The sequence below is a fragment of the Poecilia reticulata genome, linkage group LG13, assembly GCF_000633615.1.
Source record: "Poecilia reticulata strain Guanapo linkage group LG13, Guppy_female_1.0+MT, whole genome shotgun sequence".
Lineage (NCBI taxonomy): Eukaryota > Metazoa > Chordata > Actinopteri > Cyprinodontiformes > Poeciliidae > Poecilia > Poecilia reticulata.
The window spans coordinates 20,539,865-20,562,125 of NC_024343.1; the positions used below are offsets into that span (position 1 = coordinate 20,539,865).

The 22,261-nt window shown below is 38.4% G+C and overlaps 1 protein-coding gene across 9 annotated transcripts in view; it reads right to left on the bottom strand.

Annotated features, from left to right (window-relative positions):
* kirrel3b (kirre like nephrin family adhesion molecule 3b) overlaps positions 1–22,261 on the bottom strand; it is a 225,605-nt gene that overhangs the window by 16,707 nt on the left and 186,637 nt on the right. For 7 of the 9 annotated variants that reach the window (XM_017308242.1, XM_008425956.2, XM_008425957.2 and 4 more), the window contains 6 exons: positions 18,716–18,821; positions 11,175–11,323; positions 10,868–10,995; positions 9,456–9,582; positions 2,078–2,178; positions 41–251 (listed from right to left, as the gene is read on the bottom strand). In XM_017308242.1, coding sequence (XP_017163731.1) covers positions 41–251; positions 2,078–2,178; positions 9,456–9,582; positions 10,868–10,995; positions 11,175–11,323; positions 18,716–18,821 — 822 coding nt within the window. The remainder of the gene's footprint in view (positions 1–40; positions 252–2,077; positions 2,179–9,455; positions 9,583–10,867; positions 10,996–11,174; positions 11,324–18,715; positions 18,822–22,261) is intronic. The other 2 variants (XM_017308241.1, XM_017308244.1) reach the window with 1 other exon arrangement.

Genomic DNA, 22,261 nt, shown 5'->3' on the forward strand with positions numbered 1-22,261 from the left:
AGCACTGCATATGAAAAGAGGAAGGTGGAACCTGTCGAACCTTGGCTCCCACCTTGTTCCTTAAGGCGTATGATCTCTGTGTCAGAGCCAAAGCTGTTCCACGCTGTGCAATTGTAGATGGTCTGAAAGTCGGCTGGGACGATGTTGCTCATGGTGAGTGTTGAAATGACTCCCTCCTCCGTGTTGACAGTCTCCACAGTGTAGCGGCCAGAGGTTCCAGACTCCAGAACAGTTTCCTTCCATGACCAGGCCTGATAAAATAGTTACAGGGCTTTTTGACCCGGACTTCATTCAAAATGAATGTAGAAATCCAGTGTAAGTTACAAATACATAAAAACAGAAGAGCGAAGATTAGCCAAGGTTTTCCTAACCACTGGCCTTCATACTTTCCCAGCAAAGGTCAATCTGCAGATTGTCTATGCTGCACATCTTTTGATCTTGCTATATATTAAAACAGATTTTGAAGTGCTATCTTTAATAAATTTTCTAAAATGTAAAACAATGTCAACCTCACTATATATGTGCTTTATAGATTCATAGCAAATTTAAAAATGGTCCACATTTTTAAAAAGTGGACCAAAGGTGATTATAGCATTTTCCTCTTTGGTTGCAAGAAACCGTGGATGGATGGATGGATGGATGGATGGATGGATGGATGGATGGATGGATGGATGGATGGATGGATGGATGGATGGATGGATGGATGGATGGATGGNTGGATGGATGGATGGATGGATGGATGGATGGATGGATGGATGGATGGATGGATGGATGGATGGATGGATGGATGGATGGATGGATGGATGGATGGATTTTCTTCTTCTCTACATGATCATCTGACTTCAACTTCCTAGTAATCACTTTTAGATACATTATGTGTTTCTTCACTTGAGAAAACTTGATGTACCTTTGGAGACTTTTTGCATGTTTTTAAAACAATTATTTCCATGGGTTCTTGGAACAATTTGATGCTTTTATTGAATAAAGACTTGTGCTACTCTTTGCTTATCTTTCTGTGAAATGTGTTTTTCTTGTGATGGTACTAAAATGAGCATATAACAACAAAAGTGTAGCAAATTATTGCCTTGATGAATTTTCTATGTAAAGAAAACAAAAGCACATTGCAGGGTGCACTGCTTGGTGTCACAATCAACAAAAGAAAAAAAATATTTGAAGAGGGTTTTTGTTCATCTCAATAAGTAGTTGTGTAAGTCACAGAAGTTGACAGTGATAAGACTTTTAAAAAGAAGCAGTCAGTGTGCTTTAGACTGAACAACCTATAAAAGCTAGTTGTGGCTTCTGCTGGTTCAAACACTTGTAAATATTAGAATTCCAATAAAATCCTACTTTTTTTTTAGGAAAAAAAGTATGTTGTTTGTGTCCATTTGTTTACTTGCCTGTTCAGTAATCTGACTTTATTAATGCTAATCAGATTTAATGTAAAATGCATGTAATCTTCACACTCTTTCAATAGTCGAGTTTGATGGTTGAGGGACTTCATGCAACAGTTTATGCTACTGTGCTTTCTGTGCAAACAAACCACTTTGTTTTATTATTTACACGCCAGAGAAAAAAGAGCATGGTTTAAAGAAGATGAAAGAGTAAAAAAACAAAGTTTATATTTGAATAAAGACAACTGGCCCAGACTGAAAAAAAAAATGGATTTAGTACCTTATTTGCTGCTTTTCGACAAGACATCCATTTAAAAAAATGAAACACTTTGTCAGTGTTTGGACCTTTTTTAAACATTTTCTAACCAGCGGCTTTATGAATCCTCTGAAACAAACAACATTTCCTCGCAGCTTATTCTTATTAAATAATCGGACATAAAAATGCACAATATTTGGTTTAGTGAAGTTTTACAAATGATGCTCATAAATCACAACATTAATACTGTAGATTAATGTCCCCTTCTTTAAACAACTTGAAAATCTGGGGATTTTTACATTTTTATATTTATTATTATTAAGTTTTATATGAAATAAGAGATGTTTTTTGTCCTTGGTTTGCAATGACAGTGAGTAATGTTTGAAGCTTAAATGTGATGAAAAGCGTAAGTCAACCTAAATGTACTCACAATGCGGTCCGGTGGAGGCGTACTTCGAATGAAACATTTGATTTGACCTTTCTCTCCATGTAATGCTTGCTGAGTCTGTGTGCTGGATATAGTAGGTGGCCCTGAAAAAAAATAAATAAACACAAAAATTGAAACATGAATATTTAAAGACATTTTCAGTTCCAGGTCATATGATAATTCTGCTTAATTAGGTTCTTGCTGGTAGATTAGACTACAAAATGTCTTCTGTTCCAAGCAGTGACTGCTGAAGTACTCACTAATTCAAGACTCCCAAGACAGATTGGATCTCTGTGTAATGCACATGTCTCATCCATGCCTAACAGTTTTACTCCAGATGGATTGAATCAGGTAAATAGTGAGCTAGACCTCAGTGTGGATCAAGAATGTGCTAATACGTTCCATGCTTGATTTTTCCAAATGTGATAAATGCTGTCCTCTAGAGTGTAATGTAAAATTAGACAATACCATTGTTCTTGTCACGTAGCCTGCTTTTCAGTGTCCCAATGCAATCAATTTGCCTGCAGCAGAGCTTAACCCTGCACGAGCAGGTCACTAAAGAAAGCTTCACAAATCTGAGATTTTTTTTGTGAATGCAAATAAATAAACACTGTTTATTTGAGATTCCCTTTTTAGCTGCGCTATTTGTTTTGTCTAATTCATATTAACTATTGACACACTAAATAACAGATGTTGTCTGATAATAGACTTGTTAAATCAACAGGAGCAACTGGCAAGGACTTCAAGCAGCTGGATCTTCAGCTTTGGTCCAGGTACAAAACCTCGCCAGACAAGGGCAGCTCAGCCTAAGCGGCTGGACCGCTCACCATCTGGCCAGGAGGATGCTCACACCAGGTGACGGCAATATGCAGACAATCACATCCAATCTAATTCCATAATTCAGGTGAGTTCACACTTGATCTTCAATGTGTTCAGCAGAGTAAAACTGTATTGTTTTTGTAATAAATTACATTTGTTTACAGGGGGATCTCAATGAGTTGGAATATCCTTGTTAAGGTCCTTCATTTCAGTCAATTAATTCAAAAAGTAAAACTCATGCACTGATTCATTTTTACAAGTCTGATATACTTCAAGTGATTGACAAATGATTATAATTTACAGCGAATCAAAACAAAAATTTAATTCCTCAGAAAATGTTAATGTTATTTAAGACCTGAAAAAAGGATTTTTAATGTAGAAATGTCTCCAGTTCAAGAATAGCTAACCACAAGGAATGCATCAGTTGTTGCCCACGGCCTTGATAGACACGTGGGGGCTCTTTAAACTCTGGCTCCAGTTGCAATCAACACCTTGTGAACCTTTACGATAGTCTTAGTTTCACAACCCCGTGAAGCTTGTGGTCATCCTTGTTGGTTGTGCGCTTTTTTTTTTGGCCACAATTTTTCTTCCATCCAACTTTTCACTAAATGTCCTCTGAGTCAGCACTCTTTGAACCGGCAGCTTCTTTAACCACGACCTTATGTCCTACAGTCTCTTCTTTTCCTATTTTCTCACCCATTAGAAAATAGGAACCACTTCAATTTTAAATTTGGAGTGGTTCAAATTTTAAATTGAACCACTTGAAAACCCCCCCAAATATTTCACTTTTTAAGTTGAATTACTTAATAAATGAACTTTTCAATCCTGTTCTGTAATGTAGTATGTGTCCCATCTGTTACTTGGATGTACTTTTTTCTGCTCTTATTTCTGCCTTTCCACCACCAGTTTGACACTTCTGAGATATCTACCAAAGTGAGTAACCCAACTTGTCTGACATTATTAGGTATGGCAAAAGCAATGTAAATATGGAATCGAAAGTTTTTTTTTTTCATTGTAGACATAAACTACTTCATATTTAATCAAATACAGTGTGAAGATTATTTTTGGGGGGCTTGATTAAAGAAGACACTGAAGAAAAACCGAGAATAATCCCAGCTTTTGGTATCTAATAACAGAAAAGTTTCCACATAAGAGGATCCCATTGTCCTGAAACCCAGTTCAAACCAAACGCTATATCACATGTGAGACGATTAAGGTTAAGGATGTGGTTTAATGTGGGGGTAAGCGAGATAGATTCTTGATTAGCAAGATAACTCACATCCCTGCCGACTTCCTCAAACTCCTGCTCTCTGCCATCTCGCCGACGATACATAATTGCAGTTTATTACCTGTCTCTTATTAAAATGAATTAGCATTTTAATGAGACTTTGCCAGATGGTGTCTTGGTATGCTTCTGGAGGATGCTGTAACGATGCTGCTGCTGCATGCTGCATGCTGCAATCTATGATAAATACACCAAAAGCTGCTCCTCTTCCTCAACAAGTTTACCTGCACATACAGAAAGTATGTGCTACTGCCTACAATTCATTATATGTTTGACAGGTGTCATTTACATGCATTACCTCCTGATTAAAAAATTGAATGTACATGGTTAGCATTAACTCCAGTTGTCTGCAAGATCAATTGCTTTGTTGGTTTTAATGGCTGGGGAGGATTCATTCTATGGATCTGAGCTGCAAATTAGGTATATAATTAGATATCTTTATCACACAGGCTGGGTTAAAAGAGCTTGTCTGTGTGTGTGTGTGTTATGAATGCACGTGTTTGCTACTTGCACTGTCTGATCAGAGCACAAACATGTTTGTAATAGGGAGGTGGGTGGCACTACAACATCAATGCTAGGCAGCAGGGAAGGTAATCAAAATGTTAGGTGCAATGTTTCCCTCGCTCATTTGAGGAGGTGTTGCCTCAAGAGTGGACATTGCAAGCTGATTACACAATATCAGTGTGGGTGTCAAAATGCCACAGCTAACATTTCCTTCCCTTAAGTTAGACATTTGCTTGACATTTCCCCCTCTGCCTCTGTGTGGTTCTAAGGATTTCTATGCGCTTATTTTCCTTTTTTTTGCAAAGGGGGGAAAGAAAAACCCAGAAACAAGTGAGACTGTCAATGTTTTGCTCATTCATAGCCATGATTTCCACTGAGAGGTTTCCACTAAACCTGTCAATCAGAGTCAGTTCAAGTTTTTGACAAAACAAAAAAACAAAAAAAAACTGACACATGAATTTGTCATAAATAGTAGCATAAGGACCCGTCTGTGCAAATACATTTACAATAGAATACTTAGAAATGCAATGTTCATTTGGGCATGGAAAGGAAATTGTTTTATTTTCATTTAAATAATTAACAGCAAGAGGGTTGTTGTTTTAAATATGTACCTGAAAAAAAACTAATAAACCTACACAACGTGGAACTTCAGCTTCACTGCATCCCATCACCTCCATTTAGTCAGAGTAGATTTGGCGAAGTTGCAAATTATTATCTCTTTCTTCGATTGGGCTGATTAAAAACAAGATCTGAATCTTCTCCACTAGAGATCGTGAAACACACTCTGAGTAACTTAATGCCACCGCCACAGGCCACAAACACTCGCGGTTTTATTTTCTGGTCAAACATAGTGCTTAAAACTGGAGCTGAAATAAGATTCACAATTTACAGACAACATCTGTGCAAAGAGTTCATACAGAGAAACAAAGTGAGGCACAAACTCATAATCATCTAACAGCAGAGAGTTTTGTTCGCTACTTCTACACAAATATTTTATTGCAAATAAAAAATTAGATGTGAAGGGATTAGGCAACATGTTTCTACTTTGTATTTGATATGTGTGCGTGTGTGTGTGTGCGCGTGTGTGTGTGCGTGTGTGTGAAAGGCAGTGCAAAACACTGCCTAACAGTGTGTGTGCGTGTGTGTGTGTTTTAAATGTCTAAAACTTTGCAGAAAGAGCAGAGTCCAACCCCACACTGCTGTTTAAATGCTGAAGCTTCGATTTTTTTTCAAATAATAAAAGTTACAACACATAGCTTTCCAACTGTGTTTTCACTTGCCACAAGTAGAAAGTCAGCTTGGTTTTATTTGTGTAAAAATGATTTAACGAAATACACACCGAGGTATTTTTTATTTTGATGTTCCTTGTTTCCAGCAACACCCTAATTAGTTAAGAAGCAGCATCTGTGGCTTGTGGGCCAAACGCATATAGACTACTGCTTTATTCAAATCTCTCCCTCTGTACATCCATGCAGCAAGAGCCTCCTCTGTATGCTAGGTAAAATATATAATGTCTTCCATTCTAGCTAATTGCCTTTAGTTTGCAAACATTTCGATTGCAAATCCTATTAGTAAGTCCACTGTAATCCGCATCTATATGCAGTGTTTGCTCCAGTTATGGTTTTTGCTTTATTTTTTAATAAGTTGTTTTCCTTATTTTTTTAAATAAACAGACAAAGAAAACACCCATCCCAGAAAAAAAAAAAAAACTAAGTACAACAAAATTAACAATTAAACATGGGGAACAGTTACCAGTTTTCATAGTTAATGCAGTTCTTTCAGTTATTGACATTTTCTAAGTTATCCATTTGTCCAATTTTTCTTTAAATTTGACTTCTTTCAGTTTTAGAATGAAGGTCATTTTTTAAATTGAAAATATTTCCTGCACAATACTCATCTAGTTGGGCTTGTGAAGATTACAGAAAGTAAAAAATATTAAAAATTCAAACCTGTGCATTTATACGTTGTACCCCAAAATGAGTAAGACATTAAATCTAAAATTAGGGTAGCCGATGTAATCTTCTGTACAAGCCAAAACCTTTAAATGAATCACCCTGGTTTTAAAAATGGGGAATAAACGGATTGAAAATGTAGCTTGAGCTGAGCAGACAGTGTGTGATGTTTGAAGTTATCGTTTTACACAGAGCAGAAGTTTAACTGCTACATCCCAAATGCAGAGGTTTTTTTTTTTTTTATCTTTCATGATATAATGTCCAGTTTTAAAAATGCAGGACTGCTAATTACATAGCTATATAAAGACAGTCAAGGAACTAAAAAAAGCCAGTGTTCTGTGGGATATTGCAAGATTTTCCAGCCCTCACTCCCTCCTTCAGTTGCACTGGGCTCATTTGAGTGTCATTTTGCCCACACAAAGTAAAAAGCTTACTCACACACATGGATGAATTACTTAAAGTGTAAAGAGATGGTCTTTAGCTTAAAAGTTAAATCTTTTCAAGCATTCCAGAAATGGTCTCTTACTCCCATCTCATCAGGATGATAACAATTTAGACAGTTTGCAGTAACAATTTCTGCTATATAAACAACAGCCAATTAAAAACATCCCAGACTGTCCTACATGCATTAAGCCACTTTCCGACTTTGCGTTTGAACCCTGAGAAACAAATCCATTCTGAAAAATGGTTGACTGCAGTAAGCAATATATATCCATTAGTGATTTAAACACAAACTGCTTCCCCTGCTAGCTGTTTGATTATAATTAAATTACATTCTTCCCCAGGGAAAGAAAAATCCTCATGCTCACGTGGATATGCCACAGTGGGAGTCGGTGACACAAAACGACTGGGGGAGATAGAGGGGATGACAAATTATAAACACATGTAATTTAAATGATGGCTTTAAGGAATCAGCGGATGACTGCGGGAAAAACAAATAATACAAAAGCAGCAAAAAGTGCAACAGATGCCGTCACATCATGAATACTAGAAATGTGGTGCAGCCTTCCTTCCCTGATCTGTTATTGTGCCACAGCAATCCTGCTGACAAACCCTGCACATCTGCTATCTTAGCAAATTGTGGTCGGAATCAATTGTGCGCATCTGACAGTCGATGATATTGGGGGTAAAAAAAGGCCTGACGAGAAGCGAGGTTCATTTGTGGATGAGATGGTGGCATGGGGCAATCAATGAATATCGGGTGAGAGCTCCCCACACGACGCCACTTCAACCGCGGTGTTTGCACAGTCGGACTATTTGATTTGCCTCAAGGTCTGGGTGAGAATTGACTCAAGATTCCTCAGAAAGTTAGGAAGAAGAGATGGAATTCAATTATTCAGAAGGCTAAAAAGAATGGCGGCTTTGAATGTCAAATGACAATTCGAGCGCGGAGGTTGGAGATACACAAAAAAAGGCAATGAACAAAGAGCATTAAGAAATAAAAAAGACTGCAGGGCATTCCAAATTCACTTGAAGGATTTCTACAGAGACCAAGTAAACATGTCATCTCAGCTTTGCCGCAGGTTTCCCAGAGTGCCCTGAGTTGTGTTGTAATCTTTATTAAAACAGTCCATCATCTTTCTTTCATGGCATCATTTTGAAAAACAACACAATCTCCATTAGTTGAGAAGAAAAAAAAAAAAGAGGTGCAATCAAAATAACAGCGAGTACAGTGGGTGAAACGTATTCAGTGTAAATAATAAAGCTGCAAAGAGAATGGCACACTAGGTTGCTATCAAAGGAATGGGAGACAATAGAAGTAGACGTGAATTTTCCTCTCTTGCAAGGGTTTAGACTTAATTCCTTTCCCAGAACGAGGGGGCTCCTTGCGGTTCATAGAAAGTCATGGTTCTGATCCTTTGCTTGAGGGAATGCTGGTATCTCGTTCCCTCTGATATGCAAAACCAGTGTCTGGGTTTGTGAAAAGGGAAACCTTTAAACAGCATGTTTGCCACTTGAAATATCTTCATCCCCAAATCAGCATGAGAGTTGCTTACAGGCAAAGCATTTTGTTAGCTTTCAAAGTGCGCAACGATCCAGTGCAAGTGTTAACAATATCCTTCTTTTTAGGTCTTGTTTTTGTCCAGTTTTCTCACAGATGGACACAGGGGGATATAAAAAAAAGAACAACATGTAAATCCCACAACTCAGACCCTCTGCCATGCTGAAGCATGCTCCATGAATATCAAGCACTGATAATGAAGTCATTTGTTTGAGAGTTGCCAGGTCTCCCACCAAGGCTGGTATTCATTAGTTAGTCAGTGCCTCAGAAAAAGGCAGCCTCCCTGTGACTCATGCTGAATCTAATTAGCATTTAAGCACATTTCACCTGTTTATGAAATGTAAGACCATGTCCTGAAAAGGCTAGTTTGTGTTTATTTTTTTTCTTCCTTTTATCATGGAAAGGCTTCACAGTAGTGAGACCTAATGAAAGGACTGTGTATTGTGCATCAAATTAGTTTGGTTAGAAAGCTTAATCTGCATGGGCATGTTTTTGTACCGTTTTTATGTGCTACATCTATTGGCGGGCATTATAATTCAAGGCCTGCGCTGGAAATTAACCACGTTTTCAAGAAAATGATATATCAAATGAAAGACTGCTGAAGAGAAACAGAATGTTATGTTAGAAGTTTCTCAGTGAATGGCGTCTGTGAGCTACGAAGGGAACAGAATGCTGACTACAGTGACAAATTGCTTTCTTGTTGTTGCTGTTGACCTCAGACCTCCAGATTCACACTGCTGTCTACGTTTTACAGACGACGGCTATGTGGAGGCCATCATGACCGGTTTGTGTGGGGGACACAACAGTGACACGACTCACCATTTACGGTGAGAGAGACTTCCTTCTCCCCGGCTCCGACACGTGGGACGACAGCGCGGCAGACATACTTCCCTGCGTCCTCTTGTCTCACGTTTTTCAGAGTTAGTAGGTTCTCATTACTAAGAACCTGTAGGCGAGAAAAATCCGTAAGTCATCAGCTGCAATGAGCCCGAAAGAGCCTTTGCATTTCTGATAGCAGTCAGGCAGGGCTAAGGAGGAAAAAGTACCAAGGCAGCACACGGACCACTTAATACCTTAAAGGGCAGCTCTTCTCAATTATTAAAATCCAATTTAGGGTCTGAGCTCAGTGGAGGAAAGGCTATGGCCTTTGATGTTGACAAAAGGAAAGGTGGAATGAGTCTGATTTTCTGGATCAAAGCAATGGCTCTCATGAGAGAGCAGGTCACAAAGATGGGGCGAAAAAAAAAAGTTTTAATAGACATTCAAAGCAATGTAGTTAACTCTTGAAAACCGTTTCCCATAGAGTATTCCATTTAGACCAATGGTTTCCAAATCCGGTTCTCAAATGTTAACCTCCTAGATGTCTTAGAACTTTTCTTGGTCTATCACAAAATATCGTAATGGTGAAATTGCATCTTGAATCAGACAAACATACACGCTCTGAAGAGACTTCTGTTTTGATTTATTCTTAATAATAATGGCTCACAACTCAAATTAATTGGACTATTGGAAAATAATGGTTAATTTAGAATTTAGGTTAATTTATGGTGTAGAGTTGACACCTGTTCGACAGAACATTACTGAGAGTCTCAAAGTTCATCACTATAAAAATTGTCTGAGAACATTATTTGGAAAGTTGAGTGACAAAAACTGCAGGCAAAAAAATGTGAACAAGCCATGGGGATAACCTCAGCTGTAAAATAATTCAGAGGAAAAGTGCATTCAACATCTGGGCTGCAGCTTAGAGTCGCTGCTTTAATAGCTACCCAGATATTTCAGGACATGAACTACAACTGTGGCAACATGTGCTTTGTTAGCCCTTCAGCAGAGCGATGGACTGATTGCACCCTTGCTATACTGTATTTACACAGCAGTTCATAATTAACACACCCAGATCCGCTGTTTAAACTATATATTGTTTAGTGCAAGGACACATAAAAATAATAATAATAAATTATATATATATATATATATTTTTTTTTTTGTTTTGTTTTTTTTTTTCCTCAAATATTTTAATTTTCCAAGATTTTACAAGCAACAATCCTAGAAAATAAATAAATAAATAAATAAATAAATAAATATTCTTACTTCTTGTGAGATCTATGAAATATATTAGTTTCATTTTTTGAATTGAATTTTAATGTATTCACTTTTGGATCATTTATGAAGATGTGCCTGTATTTGGATATTTACATTTCAGAGAGGTAAATTCTGTGAAAAATGACACTTACCACTCCAGAGCCTCTTTTCATCCACACTATGGTCAGAGAAGGGTTTCCTGTCCAAGCACAGTTGAAAATGGCCTCAGATCCCAGGTCAACTTGCAAGGACTGAGGTTCGGCAGCCATACGAGGCCCAACTGTTGGAATAAAAAACCCACAATAAATGATATAAAGTACTAATATCTAAGAATGACGTGCTTCAATCTCTGGAGCTTAGCAAAAGAAAGAAAAGGAAAAAGACAGCAAACATGTAGGACTTTGCATTATTGTAAAGTTGTTTATTTACACAGGCACGCTAGAGAATTTCATCACTCACAGTATACATCGACGTTCCGACTGACGTTGGTGCTGCCAAGCGAGTTAGTAACTTCACAAGAAACAGGCTCTGTGAAGAAAGAGTGGTCCACGATAACCTCATAGGTGTCCCCAGAGACCTCCTTAAGCATGTTCCCGCCTTTGGCCCACCTGAGATGAAGAGCAGATGGTGGAAAAGAAGGGAAGATTGGTGAAGAACGAATGAATGGGTTAAGGGTAAAGACAGCTTTCTCCCATCCCCTTCCGTCAATATAGTTCTTTTGGGTGAATAAATCACAGTTCTGGGGCAGGTTTTCTACGCTGGCTTCAGCACATTTTTGTGGCAGCTCTCCATGCAATGACAAGCTTTCTGGCAACTCAGAGCAGACAGCACGTTCCTCATTACACCAGACAGAGAGCAGCGCAGAGCGCCAACCAAGACAAACAAATCACAGAATGACAAATAGGTAGCTCTCCCACCTTTGAAGACTTTGCTAGAGACATACTGTATTAAACACAACAGCTGACATTAATGAATTGACTTGGGATCACTTGGAAAACAAACAAAAGAAAAAGCATCTGCTTGTGTTTTTGAATGATATATTTCATGACATGCCACATGTGTTAAGGTAAGACGTTGATGATGCCACGGGCAGCTGTGCCCCACTCTGCATGCATTGTTTTGGCTTTCAGCTGCTTCAAAAGACAAGGCCCATTTATAAAAATGAAGCAAAGGTGTCTTCAGATGTATTGGTTCCCCTTAGAAAATTTAGATGGCGCTGTGGGACACCCAGTGCATGATGCACGATGAAAACATCCATAGAAGACAAGTGTCTGCATGCTGATACGGCAAATGAGTACGCAACCGGCGCCTGTCTCAATTTTCTCTCTCTGCCAGTCCTGAGGAGAGTTTCCATGGGATGGGGAGCTAATTTGTTTTCCATGAGTAAGCTAGCCTCATGCTTGACTAAAATGCTATCATTTAAATGAGAACAGATTACCTCATTCAATCAGTAGCTCAAGTGAAGCAGAATTCTAATTGGGCTTTGCATTTTGTTTTTTTTAGGTTCATTTATGTTTTACAGCAGAACTGCTCATAACTTGCTTTTTGCCTGATGATAAGAGCTGCTCTGGCACCGCTGCACACAGATCTGGGGTTGTTTGGTGTTTATTTCATTCTAGTTTGATCATTCTGTATTCTTCAGTTTCTTTTTCATTAGATCAGTCTTGTTTCTGTTTGGCTTTAATTCAGTTCTTCCTTAGCGATTCTAGTTTATGTTTAGTTAAATTGTTTCTTTGGTCTAGTTTTTCTTCAGTGTTAGATTTATTTCCTAGTTTGTGTACTCTCCCTCGTCCCCTGTGCCACTTTCGTTCTCTCTCCTCAATTTGCCTTGTACTCGCTCCTCTCACACCTGCAACCCGTTTCTAATCAACCACCTGTTTCTTGTTTGGTAAACAACCTCCCCAAGTTACTCATGCTCTGTCTCACCTTGCTGGTTCCTCCCATCACATCCCATTACTAACCCGGTCTGCTCTGCGTTCTGCTCGTGTCTCCTTGCTGGATTTTTTTCTCTTTGGTTTTGCTCTGGCTCCCTGTGTTCCCTGTGCTTTCTGTAAGTGTTTTTGTTCATCATTTTTATTAAACATCCTTCATTTACAAGCTGCCTCTTTCGTTCTGCATTTGTTTCCACAATCAACCTACAACACATCATAAATTCAATTATAGTGCTCTGTTTTGCAGTGCTTTATGTGAATAAATACCACAAATTATTGTGATAAATGTCCTAACTGCAAGTTAAACACTTAGAAAAAATAAAACGGAGAAATACTCTGTTTAGCCTTCCTGTTATCTGCTGAAAGTCTTGCTCTCTCTCACTATTCAGAAGCATAACATAACATAAAGCCAAACTATGACGAGCATGAACCTGACACCACCATGCTTCATGGACAGGACAGTTTGTTCAGGGTCATGAAGACAAAAAATAAAATGTATATCTTATCTGATCAAATCACTTTCTTTCACCTCTTCACATTTTAAATTATGCTGACAGTAAATTCATCTTTTTCTTTCCAGCTCACTATTATTTACTACTTTTTATTGATCTGTCTCATACGTTCTAGTAAAAAAAAACATTGTAGTACAGGGTTGTAACATGATAATATGCGAGAAGATCACAATGTATAATTACTCGCAAGTAACTACTACACAACTACAAGTTGAACTGTTTCATTTGAGCTACATTGTTAGGGATACATTACACTGTAATCAGTACTGTTGCTTCACAGGCTGTTGGCTCTTGGCTATGTGGGGTTGGCATGTCCAGTGTATTACTTTGCCTTTTACCCCTTGACACCTTGGATGCACTCCAGCACCTGCTTTAAAATTGATGCTACATAGTCAAAACAAATTGACTGGACTTCACCCCTGAACATTAACTACTTAGCTTCAGTTTGAAGGGTGAAGTTGATCAAGATGTACTTGCAGAATAAGGTATTAATCACACTGGCAGTGCTGTAATTATAATGAGGGCAAGGACAGTGATAAATGGTAAGGTAAAAATGAAAGTGACAACGTTGACAAGAAATAAAATAATAGTAGGAAAATGCTTTTTTTTTTTTCCTTTATGACTGCTTCCTGGACTGGTACCAGTTCTCAGAAAACCACCAAAGGTCTTAATACCCCCCCCTTAAAAATGTGCAAAATAACTGTGAAGACGGTGACACATGGGGCAATAAAATTAGGAAACAATGAAACTGTTTCTGCTGCCACTTTATAAGCCAAAACTGCAGGAGTCATAATGGGTTAAGCACAGATGTTTGGGCAGCCGGCTGCTCCCGAGATGAGGTTGCAGCTGCCAGGTTAGGGAGCCCCTGACAGCGTTAGGGGGAACTGAGACAGAATACCGTCGTCCTCGGGGAGCAAGAGAGCTCTGTTGGTGTGCTGGGCCATGTCCAAAACTCATGTCTAAACATAGCTAGCCTTAGGTAACAAGAAACACCTGCGTTCCCTTTGGGAGGGTTAAAGGGCCAATGCAAGGCTTGCTCAATAGCTGACTCAGTCTACACCGCCGTGTTGTATTCAGGGATTTCATTCAGACAAAAGCTGTGAATTCTGTCTGCCTGGGTGTGTCTGCAGCAGCATGGATCAGCGTGTGAGTTACAGCTGTTTATGTTTGGTGAAAGGTGTTTAAATTAACACTGTTCCAGACATAAAAAGGTCTGCTGTTAATGGAAGCAGAAGATGAAAGTGAAACAGAGAAGGAGATTTTGCATTTGCCAATCGTTATTAGGGCAATAAAAGACTAGCAATTAAATTAGGCGGATATCTGTGCCATCAGCTTCAAGGTGCACAGTAAATCAGGACTCATAGCTATTATCAACATGGTTAAGCACGGCACAGTGCCGTTCTAGTCCACCTTCCATGCATTTTAAAACGGAAGATTTCTGTCACTGTGATATTGAAAATATGCAAGCTCAGAAACAGCGTCCAGCTCTTTTCACATAGCCGTAAAAAGACTGCATCTCTGATGATCTCGCAAGAAATTAAATCAAGGTCCCCACTTGTAGCCCAGTATTTCAAAAGGGTACAAAAGAAAACAAAGTAGAGAAACTTGAATGTCGACAGGTATGAATGATATTAAAATGATCAGGAATATCATTTCTCTGCTGGACGTTGTTCGTTTTTCTTGATTCTATTTGCATTTTCCAAATATCTTCCATCATGGTTTTATTGAGCACTGGCAACACCAACAGTTTTTTCCTTATTTGCATATTTACAAAAACAAAGCATGCAATTTTTCTTCTTTTATATTTTTTATATTTTGTTTTCTACCAAGTACCTAAAGTGCTGATGAGCAAAGAATTTATAAACAGTGGAAGGTTTTTCAATGCTTTGCATCATTAGGTAATACAACAATGAAATTTGAAAAACTACTTTTTGACTTAAAATAAGTCTCATATACTGTATTAACTATAGATGAAATAGGATGTCAAGTTTGTGAAACTCTGCGAAGCCTTTCCAAATTGCTGACTTTGTTCACCAAACAAATTGTCCCACTAATTCAGCCCTTTGTGAGACAGTCATAACCGTAAGGAGACATATTCTGGTGTTTTAATACCACAAGATCTCAAGTTTCCAGGCACTACACTGAGAATCTCAAGCAATTACTTGACTTTTTGGTAAAAACACTCTTTGTTGCTGTGTGTTGCTTGTACTTGCAAAAAAGAAGTATTACAATACAGTGAGTATACAGCAAGGTAGAGTTTTTAAATGAAAACATCCAAAAACTAGCACTGAAAACAAAAATGATATGTTGCATTACACATGGAGGTGCATTTTTTATTTCTATTTCCAAGTGAATAAGCGCCTACAGTGGACACGGATGTGGTTAACTCTGCATGTATAAGAACTTTAGGATTTCCTATGTTAACCTTTGTGTTGGAGCCTTTATACCAGAATAGACTTCTTACAGACATACCGGTTCTAAGATGTTTGAGATGTCACTTTTTTCTTTTCAAAAAGTAGATTTATCCAGCACTTTTCAAGTCTTCCTGAACACTTAAAACCCTTTCTCACTACAGGTTACAACCAGCAGTTCACACACAGAGCAGCAGATTGCAGGTAAGCAAATGACTGCCTGTACTCCTGTTCTACTCTTTAAATCACCACACCTGGATTTGTTTTCTCATTCTTTTTTTTTTTCTGGGGAAAAGTTCTGTGGAAAGAGCTCAATTTTTTTTCTCCTGCCTTAACACAGTTTTATTAAAATGCCGTTGCAGTCACAATGGGTCTCAGGCAGCTGGAGGCGCTATGCTTTTGACTATTGCCCCGCAGTATCTTGGGTGTATGTCTCAAGTGTCTATTGGAAGATGTTACGATGGTGCAGTGCATATAGGGAATGGATGACTCTCTGGGGAACGGAAAAGAGGCCATCCGTCTAAGAACTACTCTGTCTTTGGGCTCTATCTGATCTGTGGAAGACAGTGTATTAGCACTGAATAATGGTCCCACACTGCTTGACCAGCTTTCTGCACTCCATGATGATCTTGCTCTCAGAGGGAGACTGCGTGCGGGCATCTACATAGATGAGGTCCCCCAGGCAAATATTATTATGGACGCTTAAAATTTCTTGTCTACTGTGCTGTAGAGGAAATGGCACAGCAAGGCGTTAGAGCATTGTTAAATCTAAACAGGTGACCATGAAAACCTGGTGAAGGGTAAAACCTAGTAGAAAAGGTTATTAGATTTACTTTAAAAATGTATTCATGGTGAATTGCTAGTGTAACAAGTGGAGGAACATATTTTAAAGTAGAAAAAGGATGTTTTCAATCCATTTTGGTTTTATCCTTCAACCGATTCTTTTATTCTATAGATTGTTATGGTGGAGGAATATGTCAGCTGCCATAGAGTCGAATCTCTTTATACCCTGTGGAGAGGTCTGATTCTAGCATTGATCCAGCCTTGTAGCCTCTGCAGGTGAAAAAGATGATCTGTCTGTGCTGTTCACAGACAAAGTCTAACGCATACACGCACCTTGTTTTCCACAATATCACTGCCCTTTCTCCCGCATTCTTTTCTTTTTTTTTTTCCAAAGTGCATGATCTATACAACAAAAGCAACATCTCTGTTTTGCCACCTGTGAGTGTGTTGTACACCCATTTCATTTCCCAGTACCATTACAAGATTCAGAGCCAGGCCAATTGCTTTTGCTATTGATTTGACTCCATTTATTTTTCTGCTCAGATTTAAAAACCTCCCACACAGTGAACCATCTCTTGACAAATCACTTTAGTACTCCTCATGTGGAGGGCCATACAGGATTTGTAAGAACAACAGAGGTGCATTTTCTTGCTTCATCAGAGTTGAAGATGTTAGAAAGAAGTGGATAGATTTTAACAAGTATATATTGTGATGTTCTCATTTTTTTATGTTTTTACTTCTCATTATGTAGTTCACTTTGTATCCATATGTTTATCCAGTGTCTGATTGTATTTATTTTGGTTGCTAAGTATTAAGTACAATAAGTAAATAAGAAGAAATAATCACAAAGATGCTTAAATCTAAAAAATAACGTGGGCTGGGCCATTGAATTTTTGTTAAATATGAAAGATTATGACTATGATGAACCTCTTACATTATTTGTTATAGCCACATGTAGTGAAGGCTGAAGGTTTGAAGGTTCATAAAGAGACAGAAGCCAATTTCTATGCTATGATGCAACATTATTTGAAATGGTTTGTGGTATATACAGCATTTTTATAACATAGTTACTTGATTGTGACATAAAATGTGCCTCTATAACACATAATACCCCCGTTTGAGACACGATTCCTAATCAAAACTCTACATTTCTCCACACCAAATTTTGCAAAGACACACACCATTAAGAAGAAGATGACTGGATGGATAGATGGAATGTGGATCAATGTTTTTATGCACTGAATTAAAAACACAACAAAATATCAGAAAACTTTGCCTTTAGACCCCAACATCATTCATGTTTGTGACAGGGACACAAATGAACTGAAAAAACTGTTTTTTATCAAAGTTCAGAAACAAAAACGTTGTTCTTCAAACTCTTACAGAGTCTGAAAACAAGAATATATGGCCAACTCATCTGCTCAAGAGCAATCTTGAATACATTCAAATGATTGGTCACCAGCAGTCTGATCTATATTTTTGTGGACAAAAGAAGAACCTTTAGCATTATGGTTCTGATGCCTTTTTAATGTCACCTCTTAGTAGAGTTGATATTCAGAAAAGGGAAATCAGCACATGATGAGGGACTGAATTTTGATTAATGGTTTGCTCTTTTCCTTCTGCCTCTCCCGTTGTTTCTCATTTGATAATTGCATATTTTAACTTGCTTCCAAATAAATTTTGCTTCCTCATTTTAGCAATATTAACATTTCTTGTGTGGGTGAAAACACATTATTTCTTTACGACGGGCAACTTCAACTATTTCAGATTGTCATTTGTAAAACGAGAAATAAAAGCCTAGAATCACCCATTACCACTGCACAAAGCTGGCAGATCCCTGGGGCAGGTGCTGTCTTAACACATAATTTCATGGGGAAAAAAGCAGCAATTTTGACATCTTCCTCAGATGTCACGCAAATTAGATTTTCAGCTTTCCTCCGACACACTCATGGACATTTAAAGTTCAAGGGAGATGATGTGACCATAAAGCAAATAGTTGTGGAACAAAGCTCTGTATTATTTTACTGCAGCCCAGTGAAACATGACACGCTTTCCCAAATGGTTTTTCTGTAATATGTTTCCATTATATTTTTCAGCAGTGTTTCATTGTTTTGTGTCCTCTCATAACAAGTATGAGGTGAGGTAATGGTGCAATGGTATTATAAGGTGTCTGACAAAGATTAATACCATCAATATTGTGTTAAATTTTGTGCCATGTGAAAATTATTTTTCGCCTTCTACATCGATCAGAAAATATCTCATTAAGTGCGTCTCTCCTCATCCTTCAATATTTTATAGGATCTTTAAAGCTTTGTGGATGACTTATGTGTGGGCACTGGAGTCACGGCTTGCTATAGACTCACCTGTAGAGCGAAACGGGAGGGTTGGCCTTTGCAGAGCAGTGGAATTTCACAAGGTTGCCCTCCAAAACGGGTTGAGGCTCCACTGAGAGATTGACAAGAGGGAGATCTATAAAAACAGGGATGCACAAAGACAAGCAATTACTCAACTGGCATCCTCAAACGCGGTGCAGTGAATTGTAAGCTTTGAAAACATTTCTCGTTGCTGATGTTGTTGATGACTAAATGGCAGAAAGAAAAAAACAGTAGAAAAAGAGGAATACTTTCAGTTTAATTGTGGTATCCTGTGTTGATAACGTATCGGATGGAGATGGTTATTCCATAACTTTTAAATGATCTGTATTTGACTACCTGATGACACATCTCAACATCTGTTAGTGACATACTGTATGGTTTTTGTTAACTGTATTCCCAGCAAGCAGCACCGCTGAAATTTGCTCAGCCAGTTGAAAAAGTAATGACCACACCACATCCTGTGTGCATGGCTTTCAAAAATGTATTCAAACTATCACTTGTTGACCAACTACTTGCATGTTTCAACTTTTACTTTTGCCAATTCTTCTTTTGCAGCTAGCTCTTTATCACTTAAGGTTTTGAGGCTTTCGGTCATAATCCTAATTATTAGCTCTTACCACATATTCTCTTTGGGATTCCAGCTGAAACTCTGGCAAGGCCACTTCAAAATGAAACATTATCTCCAGTTAGAAAAACATGTTGATCAGGTCAAAATATCACTTAAATCTAAATCTGTCAGCCATATAAATAATTTTGGACTTAGTTTTGATTGTCCTGATGTATATGTTAACAGCCAATAAGCCCAAATGTGTCTGGTTTTAAACGAGTCACATCTGTATCATTGACAAAAGAATCCTGATTAGGATGTTCCCAGGTGTGAAATGTCAACCTTGTAGTATCTACACCACTTATGGAACTACATCTGAGAAGGATATAATATTCATAACATTAATACTATTATTCGTATAATCTTTCAGTAAACAATGCCACGTCGTGGTACTGTTTAGAGCAATTTTAGAGCAGGTTTGACAACTTATCTCAGTCTGTCAGAGAATTATCCCGGGATAACTATGTCTCAGTTTTAATACCCCTGCAGCCCACACTTCTTAAAGCTCATGTTGCTAAAAAACACTGAGGTTGTTTCTTATAAATTGGATGTTTATGTCTATGTTTCTGCTATCACATATCCCTACTTTTCATATGTGAAGCAATAAAAATGAAACCCTTAACTGATAGTGGATTTCACTGCGCAAGAATCTTCAAGCAGGAAATAGTCCACGGCAAAATTCACAGCAATTAAAACAACAAGGAACCTCAGCGGTGCAGTGCAAATTGTAATAGTTCTGAACATTGCAAACATTCAGATTATGCAAATTCAATAAACAACTTAATTTATCCTAATTGACAAAGGTAGGATTCTTTTTGAAGATACAGCTTCATTTCCATATCAACCTGTCCCACGTGAAGCAAACAAAGCTATTTACCTCACAAATTTGGAGGATGAATTTAATTATTTATTTATAACTAAAGCTATTTGTCAGGCTTTTTAAATGCAATGTAGGTGTATTTTGTTCATAGCTGCAAACACAGCAAGGTAGATCATAATTACCAGTTGGTCTAGCAATTAGTGCTGTAAGTGCTTTACTGTTAATGGAAAATACATTGGAAAGTGTCAACAATTTCTTTTTACTGTACATTTGCTTTAAATAATAGAAAAATAAAGGGTCTTCACTCAATTTTTTTGTTCTTTCATGCAGTTTTCCTTCTTTGCCTTGTGGTAGCAAACTGGTGAGTTATCCTGGACAGTCAACAAGTCACAAGGGGAAAACTGGCTCTGGGTTTGAAGCTAGCCATCTGTTTAAAAAGTAGATCTGCTCTGTGTTTAGCTACACTAAAGTTATAACCAGGAACTGTGTTTGGCTGCGGATGAAGGGCACAGCAGTGAGAACAGAAATCCGCTGAGGATGAAACAAAAAAGGAGCACACAAACAAGCTTTAATGTAGCCAGGCATCTCTGTGTATGGCTATGGAGAGGGAATCTGTAAGCATGTTTATGGGTCGGCACCAAATGTCGAAAAACTGCTTATTACCCCGTAGCTGTGCAGATGCTCAAGGCTGGCTCAGCTGCCACAAAACCCCAGAGAGGAATTGGTCCAGGTGCCATATTCTTTCCCTACTTACACGCCATATCCCCCATCAGTGGAACGTTCCCCTCCAGGACAACTCCACCACCCCTCACCAACCACTTCACCACCTTGAAATCCATGAGCTCCACCTGTGCCAGGTCTCTCCAGGCCAGTAAAGAAAACAACAACATTGCAAAACCCAAAAAGACTGCAGGCTAACTCAACAAGCAAGTATCCCTAGGTACTGAGCAGCCAGCTGTGTGTGCCTAGGCATTTGCATGCTTGTGTGAATATGAGGGGGGACTGTACAGGGGGGCATGGATGTGCATCATAATAAAACCGGAAACTCATCCTTGCCTGGAGCAATGGTGTTATCCACTCAGTAGGTGGTTTAAAGCATTGTGGGTGGTTAAATCCGTGAAAGGAAATGTGGGTAAAAGCAACCTAAGGGGCAAACTGACAGGTGTGGCTGCAGTGGAGGTGGCACTAAAAAAAAATCTGTAGGAATCTGGGAGCACAGACAGAAAGAGAGACAGACATCAAAAGACAGGGGGAGATCTAAAGGCATCTTCTGTGCTAATAGACATAGCAATGCAGATGCTAATTCAGAGGCTGCTTGCACTAAACTCTTCCTATATGGGCCTTTTTAATCATGATATCCTTCTTCTTGCTGCCAACTGACTTCTAAAGACTCAAATGCTCATTACTGTCAATCTGACCACAAAATCAATGTTCTTTTGAAATGCCTGAACCAGCCTCCGTTCTGAGGAAAAAAAAAAAACAAAAAAACTCCCATGTCCCTCTCAGCAAGAGTTAATGTCATGATGAATTTCATTTGTTGATAGTTCCATCTCTCAATCACTTTAATTGACAGCATTGGTAGCATCAGCTGTCAAAAGTTCTGTCTCTATGTTTGAATTAGGAACTAAAACACCTTTTCCCACTTTTGACCTTCATAACATGACCAACATCTGTTTAGTAAAGTGAATATGTTGATGGGTAAGTGCAATGAGTTGACGAGTTGGGCATTTGAGGCAACGCTATGAGGGGCCGTTTAGGACAAAATCTATGTTTTGTCTCTCACACACTACAAGAAACTCACGCACACTCAAAAAAACATCACGCACACTCCAAATAAACATCACGCACACTCAAAAAAACATCATGCACACTCTAAAAAACATCACGCACACTCAAAAAAACATCACCCATACTCTAAAAAACATCACGCACACTCTAAAAAACATCACGCACACTCAAAAAATACTCAAATTGCGTATACATACTACTAAAATGTCTCACGCACACACATTTTATCTTTCTCGCACACATACACTGTACTCGCACACGCACACAAATGCTATCTTTCTCGCTCACATACACACTACTAACATGTCGCACACACACA